Here is an 8,869-nt window from a genome sequence, read left to right on the forward strand (position 1 = left end):
ATCAAAATTGCAGACATTATCAGTATTGCAAGCATTCTCCTGAGGAGCCCCCACTCAGCGGGACCGGCCACAGGGGATGGAGTGGGCCCGCAAACCAGGCCTTGGAGTGACCCAGAGGAGACGACCAGGCGAGTCCTGGAGGTTGCCAGGCAGCGGTTCAGTGGCGCCGGCTCCCAGGAGTGCCGAATTTGGCACTGGTCTCGGGCATGCGTCCGTGCTGCAGGGTCTGAGGCGCCGTCCCGCCTCTCCCAGCGGCCTGGGAGCCCCCTAGACGAGCGACCTTGGCGGCCCGGAGGGACTATGAGCGGTGCTGCTCTGGCGCGCCGCCTGGTTCGCCGCGCTCGCTCTGCTGACCAGCAGACTGTGACCAGCGTGGGTGGACAACGCGAGCCAGGAGTGCTACACTGCGCTCATCAACGTGACGGTGCGGGAGCCCAGCCACGGCACCCCTTTTTACACCCTGCATCCATCGCGAGCGCTACGACCTTGCCCGAGGCCGTCAGTTCCCGGCGCTGATGCCCATCCATGGAGTTGCTGATCATCTGGGCTGTGATCTTCAAACACGGTTCTTTGTCCCTCCTAACATCAAACCGTGGATTGCCTTGCTGCAAAGGGGAAACTGCACCTTTAAAGAGAAAGTATCACGGCCTGCCTGTTTTGCACAATGCAGTTGCTCTAGTCATCTACAATAATATATCCAAAGAAGAGCCAGTCACCATGACTTATCCAGGCACTGGAGATATTATTATTGTCATGATTACAGAATTGAGAGGTAATGATATTTTGAGTTATCTGGAGAAAAACATCTCTGTACAAATGACAATAGCTATAGGAACTCAGATGCCGCGGAAGAACTTCAGCTGTGGCTTTCTAGTCATTATGTCAATATCTTTCATTGTTTTGATGATTATTTCTTCAGCATGGCTTATATACTACTTCATTCAGAAGATGAGGTACACCAATGCCCGGGGGCAGGAACCAGCTTCCTTTTGGAGATGGAGCCAAGAAAGCCACCAGCAAATAGACAACCAGAACAGTGAAAAAGGGTGGTAAGGAAACAGATCCGGACTTTGATCATTGTGCAGTCTGCATAGAAAGCTATGAACAGAATGATATTGTCCAGATTCTCCCCTGCAAGCATGTGTTCTACAAATCCTGTGTGGATCCCTGACTTAGTGAACATTGTACCTGTACCATGCGCAAACTGAATATCTTGAAGGCCCTGGGAATTGTGCCAAATTTGCTGGCTACTGATTACGTAGCATTTGATATGGAAACACTTACAGAGCCCAAGTAGTTAACTGAAAATCAGCCCTAGGTGAACTCTCCAGTGACAACTTGTTTGGCCTGGAGCCACAACTTGGGGATCTCACTTCTTCCTCAGGATGGGGAGCACACTCCTAGAACAAGAGAGATCAACATCGTAGTAACAAAAGAACAATTTATTATTGACAGTTATGGCCTCCTCAGTGCTGTCACACTGCTACGTGATCATCAGAGCCACAGCTAGTTGAATGCTAATGAGGTAGAATAGTTTTGAAGAAGGAAAAACTGCTTTCTGACTGATTGCCTTGAAGGAAAAAAGAACCTATGTTTATGCATCATTTACCAATCATGCCACACAAGCATTTATTTTTAGTACATTTTATTTTTCATAAAAATGCTAATGCCAAAGCTTTGTATTAAAATAAATAAATAATAAAATTAAAAAATAACAGTATTGTTCTGGCACAAAAGTAGAAATATAGATCAGTGGAACAGCATGGAAAACCCAGAAATAAACCCACGTGTCTATGGTCAATTAATCAGTGACAAAGGAGGCAGGACTACACAATGTTGGAAAGACAGTCTCTTCAGTAAATGGTGGTGGGAAAACTGAATAGTTACCTGTAAAAAAATGAAATTAGAATATTCTTTAGCATCATATACAAAATAAGCTCAAAATGGATTAAAGGCCTAAATGTGAGACCAGATATTATAAAACTCTTACAGGAGAACATAGGCAGAACACAGTTACATAAATCACAGTGATTCCTTTTTTAAATCTGTTTCCATTATCTGAGTAATGGAAATAAAAGCAAAAATAAATAAATGAGACCCACTTAAACTCAAAAACATTTTGTACAGTAAAGGAAACCCTAAAGAAAATTTACAGATAACCCACAGAATGGGAGAAAATATTTGCAAATGATATGATCGATAATGAATTAGTCTCTAAAATTTACAAACAGCTTAAGTGGCTTAATATCATCAAAACAAAATAAAAAATGGACAGAAAACCTAAAGAGACACTTCTCCAAAGAAGACATACAGATGGCTAAGAGACACATGAAAAGATGTTCAATATTGCTAATAATCAGAGAAATACAATTCAAAATCATGCTAATCAGAATGGTTACCATCAAAAAATCCACAAACAACAAATGCTGGAGAGGATGTCGAGAAAACAAAACCCTCCTACACTGTTGGTGGACATGTAAATTGTACAGCCACTGAGGTGAACAGTATGGAGATGTCTTGAAAAACTAAAAATAGAGCTACCATATGATCCTACAATCCCTCTCCTGGTCATATATCTGAAGAAAAAAGTTGTCCGAAAGGATATATTCACCCCAATGTTCATTGCAGCATTGTTTAGAATAGCCAAGAAATGGAAGTAACCTAAATGTCCATCAACAGAGGAATGGATAAAGACAATGTTCAGTTCAGTTCAGTTCAGTCGCTCAGTCGTGTCCGACTCTTTGCGACCCCATGAATCGCAGTAGGCCAGGCCTCCCTGTCCATCACCATCTCCTGGAGTTCACTCAGACTCACGTCCATCGAGTCCGTGATGCCATCCAGCCATCTCAGTCGTCCCCTTCTCCTGCCCGCAATCCCTCCCAGCATCAGAGTCTTTTCCAATGAGTCAACTCTTCGCATGAGGTGGCCAAAGTACTGGAGTTTCAGCTTTAGCATCAGTCCTTCCAAAGAAATCCCAGGGCTGATCTCCTTCAGAATGGACTGGTTGGATCTCCTTGCAGTCCAAGGGACCCTCAAGAGTCTTCTCCAACACCACAGTTCAAATGCATCAATTCTTCAGTGCTCAGCCTTCTTCACAGTCCAACTCTCACATCCACACATGACCACAGGAAAAACCATAGCCTTGACTAGGCAGACCTTAGTCGGCAAAGTAATGTCTCTGCTTTTGAATATGCTATCTAGGTTGGTCATAAGTTTTCTTCCAAGGAGTAAGCGTCTTTTAATTTCATGGCTGCAGTCACCATCTGCAGTGATTTTGGAGCCCCCAAAAATGTGGTGCATATATAAAAAGGAATATTATTCAGCCATTAAAATGAATGAAATAATGTCATATACAGCAACATGGATAGACATAGAGATAGTCATACTGAGTGAAATAAATCAGGCAGAGAGACAAATACCATATGATTTGTTAATATGCACAACCTACAGAAAATAATACAAAAGGACTTAATTACAAAGAAGAAACAGATTCAGACTTAGAGAATGAATTTATGATTACCAGGATAGAAGGGCAGGGGGAAGGATAGTTAGGGAGTTTGGGATTAACATGTACCCACTGTTATATTTAAAATAAATAGCCAACAAGAACGTACTGTACAGCACAGGGAACTCTGTTCAATATTATGTGACAATCTAAGTGAGAAAAGTATTTGAAAAAGAATTAATACATGTATAACTGAATCACTATGCTGCATACCTAGAACTAACACAGAATTATTAATAACTATACTTCAATATGAAATAAAAGGTAAAAAATCAGTAAAAGTAATATCAAAAATTGTTTTTCTGTCTGATCAGCATTTTTCATCACAAAAATGTCAATATTATTAACTTTCTAACACTGTTTTGAGTTTTAAATCAAGTACTGTGATTGCTCTGTGAACTTGGTTCATCTTTTTAGAGCACCATTGTGTGCTAGTTTTCCTAACCTCCAGGAATAGATCTCATTTAAAGATCTCATTTTAGGAATGAATAAATGCATGATTGGACATATGAAAAAAGTAAACATATTCTATTAAATGAAAAAATATCTTTATATTTCTTGTAAACTGAAGGCATAGAGCTGAATACGAAAGTTGATATTTCTGTAATTAGAGATGAATCTGTATAGTATGTTATTGACGAAATATCTAATTGGCTGGAAATCCAGCTAAAAGTTCTGCTCTTGAGACATCTGCATCTTTATATTCCTCCTCCTGAAGCAGTATGAATTGCTTTTTGCTCAAAACATTTCTGGAACCAAATGTGTGAGATTATTCCACATCAATAACCAATATTCCAACTCTCCAAAAATCAACTGTATATCAGATAATTCAATTTAATTCTGACACTAAGTACACCTGAATTTAACACCAGACCCCACTGATTTAAGAGCCAAGTTCTGCACAGGACCCCTCCCCCTCGCCTGGCCCCAGTTCAAAAGTCAGTTGCAAGTTCTAGATTGCCACAAACCACCCAACAGACTATAACCATAGATTGCCATGACCTGTCCTTTGTTCAGGTTAAGTGACTTCCTAGAATGACTTACAGAACTCAGGGAAACATTAAGTGTACTGGTTTATTGTATAGAATATAAATGAAGAGGTACATGGGATGAGTTCTGAGCAAAGGAGCTTCTGCGTCGGTGTCTGCAAAGTTTGGTGTTCACTACCTTCTTGCCATACAGATTTATTCACCATCCTGGAGCTTTCCAAATCCCACCATTTAAGGTTTTTATATAGGTCCATTGCATAGGCATGATTGATTAAGTAAAAACTGACCATTGGTGCCTTAATTTCTAGCTACTCGCCCTCCCCAGAGGTTGGATGTGGGGCTGCAAGTTCCAAACTTCTAATCATATGGTTGGTTCCTCTGACACCCAGACTCCATCCTGAAGCTATCTAAGGACTCTAGGTTGAGTTATTTCATTGTCATAAACTCAGGTATGGTTGAAATGGACTTGTTACGAATAGCAAAAGTTGTTCTTCTCACTGATATCACTCAGAAAATTCCAAGGGTCCTAGAAGCTCAGTGCCAAGACTCAGGATAAGAAAAATATCTATTTCTTATTACATCACAGGGGATCATAAGAAAAATGGCAAAGATAACTATGGATAAATATGCCAGACTTATATATCAGCCTAAAATCTTGATTTGCTGTTCAGTCGCTCAGTTGTGTGCTACTCTCTCCATCCCCATGGACTGCAGCGTGCCAGGCTTCCCTGTCCTTCACTGGCACCAGAATTTGCTCAAACTCATGTCCATTGAGTCACTTTGTAATTATCTAACTGCTATGAGGTCAATAATATCTACATCACTGAGTCACTACAAATATTGGGGGGAAAAGGCAAAGGACTTCACACAAATTAGGCACCCTTAGCGGCAGACATTCTATAAAATATTAACAAAATAATATACCAACATGTGTAGCTACATAAATAATTTACAATATCATAGCCAGCATACATATCATACATATACAACTATATAAACAACCAAATGATATAATTATGAACAAAATATGAAAGCAGAAAATACTTTATCTTGGCCTGAAAACAGTATGAGTATATCCAACTCAATTTGTCACCTAATTTGAACTCAAGAAATTTTGTACAGAGATGACATCCCCAATATTCTGCCCCTCCAAATCATTTATTTCTTTTTCTCTCATTAAAAATAAATAACTTTGATCCCTTTAAACCAGCTCCCTCCTCACAAGTGATGAGTTTCTAAATATCACCTCTTGTCCCTCCAGAACCACAATTCTCCAATACAATGTGCCTAAGTGCCTTCTTCACAGTCTTGTTCCTTAGAGTGTAAATCAGGGGGTTCAGCATTGGGGTGACCACAGTGTAGAAGAGGGCTACAAGCTTACCTTCCTCATGAGAGTTTCTCCTGGCAGGCTGGAGATACATGAAAAGGATGCTCCCGTAAAACAGAGCCACTACTGCCACATGGGACGAGCAGGTATTGAGTGCCTTTCTCCACCCTTCTGCTGACCTGATCTTCAACACAGCCCAGGCAATACGGCTGTAGGAGACCAGAATGAGACCCAGAGGCAAGACAACAAAGATAAAGCTGGCCACGTACATCTCTACTTCACTGAAGCTGGTATCCACACAAGCCAGTTGCATAATGAGGGGCATCTCACAGAAAAAGTGGTCAATGCGATTGTTCCCACAGAGAGGCAGGAGCATGGTGAGTGTGGAACCTACCATGCTGGTGGTCAGACCCCCAAGCCACGAGGCAAAAGCCAGGCTACAGCAGAGCTTTGGATGCATGATGGCAGTGTAGTGGAGTGGCCTGCAGATGGCAGCATAGCGATCATAGGCCATGACTGCCAGGAGGACACATTCAGTTGCCCCCAACCAGTGGGAGATATAGAACTGGATCACACACCCTCCATAGCTTATGGCTTTCTGTGGTCCCCAGAGATTGACCAGGAGTTGAGGGACGATGCTTGTGGTGAAGCTAATGTCCAGGAAGGAAAGGTTGACCAGAAAGAAGTACATAGGAGTGTGGAGATGCACATCCACGCAGGAGACCACAATGATGATGCCATTACCCAAGACAGACACCACATAAATCCCCAAGACAAAGATAAAAAGGATGGGTTCTAGAGAGGGTCGTTCAGAGAAGCCCAGCAGTATAAAAACTTCTGGAAAACTTACATTGGCTATTTCCATCATACATACAGCTAGAAGTAGGGCAAACAAGTCACCTGCAGATGAGTAGGGGACATAGGGTATGAGGCATATAGTGATTATATGAGTTAGCAAACTTTAAACATAAATTTATATCCTTTATTCCTGAAAGCATCCGATCAACTGCTCCATGGGTAATGGTCCATCAATTTCTTGAAGGTCAGTTTGGAGTGTGTGCCAAGTGACATGGAAATATGCATAGCCTGGGGAAAAATGGATGCATGCACAATTCTTGGCAATGAGTTTTTACTGAAATATTGCTTGTAGTAACAGATGTGGGATCAACCTAAATTTTTAGAGATAAGGTTTTCGTTGATTGGCAGATGACATTCCATGTGATGAAACACAGCACAAGTCTTAAAATTGAGCCTGTGCTACTTCTGTCCTCAGTTAGTAGCCACATGAGTTCATCTTGACATTTCTCTCTCTGTCAAGTCTCACAAACATTGGCAAATTTTTGTCTTATTATTAAATATAGCCAGCTTGTCATCACTTCTTACCACCTCTGCTGCTTCTACCTTGACCTTTGCTATTATCATTTATCACCTGAACTGTTGCTGTAACATCCTAGCTTGTCTTCCTGCTTCCCTGTTACTTCCTTTCAAAGTATCCTCAACACAGTATCCAGAAGATTCTGTTAAAATGTAACATGGACATAATTGGTCCACTACTTTCTTATCATAGAAAAAGGCTTGTAGTAGTTTTCCTCCAAGGTAGCCACATGCTCATATTCCTCTCTTCTTTAAGTCATATTTTACTGAAGGTTTCCCTCACTGTGTTTTTAAAATTGAAAATAATGGCTCTCTCCCATCTCTCTTATCCCCTTTCCTGCTTAATTTCTTTTTGTCCATAGTACTTATCTTCATAGAACAAACATTCTATTCTAATTTATTGTGTCTATTACCTGCCTCACTCCATTACAGTACAAATTCCATGGGCATAGGGCTTTCTGTTACTTTATTTTTGAGTTCCCAGTGCTAACTCAGTGTCTGAAGCACAGAAGTTCCTTAATTGACAGTCATCAAATCAGCAAATTGTGAAGCAGTTTTGTTAATATGCTGTGTGAGCATGATAAAAGAAGAACTAAGGCAAAATAAAGGTATAGTTGAGGGACATGATGGAGAAGGGAATGGCAATCCACTCCAGTATTCTTGCCTGGAGAATTCTGTGGACAGAGGAGCTTGGTGGGCTGCTGTCTATGGGGTCGCACAGAGTCAGACACGACTGAAGGGACTTAGCAGCAGCAGCAGCAGTGGCAGAGGGACATGAAAGTGCAGCCTCAAGCAGTTCTGTCAAGAAGGAACACTTAAAGCTGTCAAAGTCATGCACAGCTGGCCCAGACCATGCCTTCCTTTTATAAATGTTGAATAAAACAAACCAGAACTGAGCACGGACAATGTGTGAAGTCAGAAGCCCTGTTAAAGGGAAATAGGCAAGAACTTTGCTTCAAGTATCTCTGAAAAGTTCTGGAACCTTTGTTTACAAACACATGAAATTTTTCTCCCCTGGTTTTTGAAAGGAAAAATAAATGCATTATAATTAGAGTTCATTCAAGTGTGAGGATCTGAGCAGCTATAAACTCAACTATCAACGCTTTTAAAATTCCAGGGAGGGAAACTTATCCATTTCTATAACTGGAAGTTGACCAAGCAAAATAAATTGAACACAGGTATGTTTACAGTGTTTTATAATACATGTAGAATTTCCCCATGCATTTGTAGAGATGGGGTTCAGGGAGCTTCATGCCTTTCCCAAAATTCAGGCACAGAACTTGTACTGGTTTGGACTTTACTGAGCTAGAATGCTGAGAAAATCATCCGGTTACGTTTAGTACAGCAGAGCAGTACAGCCTCTGAGAAAGCACCATGAAGAGGATTCTGCACCCCTTCAAATTCTGTAAAAGTAAAGAGTGGCTTCATAATGTGAATGTGGGAGAGAAGAGGTGAATGAGGATAGTGCTGTGCAACTGATTCATGACACAATAAAATAATTGCCTTATATAAAGAGTCACCTCAGATGAATTAATGAGTACATAGAAAAGCAGAAGGCTAAACTAAAGACTGCATTGTCTCTCATGGGCTTAAGTATCCCTACTCTAGATATGAAAATTTTATTAACACACATATGAATAAAATGTGTGACTGTCACCAAAAGATAGGGATCAG

At 41.0% G+C, this 8,869-nt stretch overlaps 1 protein-coding gene and 1 pseudogene across 1 annotated transcript; one reads left to right on the forward strand and one right to left on the reverse strand.

Moving 5' to 3' along the window:
* Nucleotides 1-300: 300 nt before the first annotated feature.
* LOC128050983 (E3 ubiquitin-protein ligase RNF130-like) lies at nt 301-1,510 on the forward strand (annotated as a pseudogene).
* Nucleotides 1,511-5,729: 4,219 nt separating this feature from the next.
* LOC128050984 (olfactory receptor 2C3-like) lies at nt 5,730-6,689 on the reverse strand. The gene has a single exon (XM_052643494.1). It carries the CDS (start codon nt 6,687-6,689, stop codon nt 5,730-5,732), a length of 960 nt encoding a protein of 319 aa, XP_052499454.1.
* Nucleotides 6,690-8,869: the final 2,180 nt, after the last annotated feature.

Source organism: Budorcas taxicolor, chromosome 7 (assembly GCF_023091745.1).
Source record: "Budorcas taxicolor isolate Tak-1 chromosome 7, Takin1.1, whole genome shotgun sequence".
In the NCBI taxonomy this organism is placed as follows: domain Eukaryota; kingdom Metazoa; phylum Chordata; class Mammalia; order Artiodactyla; family Bovidae; genus Budorcas; species Budorcas taxicolor.

Excerpts from the sequence above, each read along its gene's own strand:
- LOC128050984 (XM_052643494.1), bottom strand. The coding sequence starts at position 6,689 with ATGATGGAAATAGCCAATGTAAGTTTTCCAGAAGTTTTTATACTGCTG.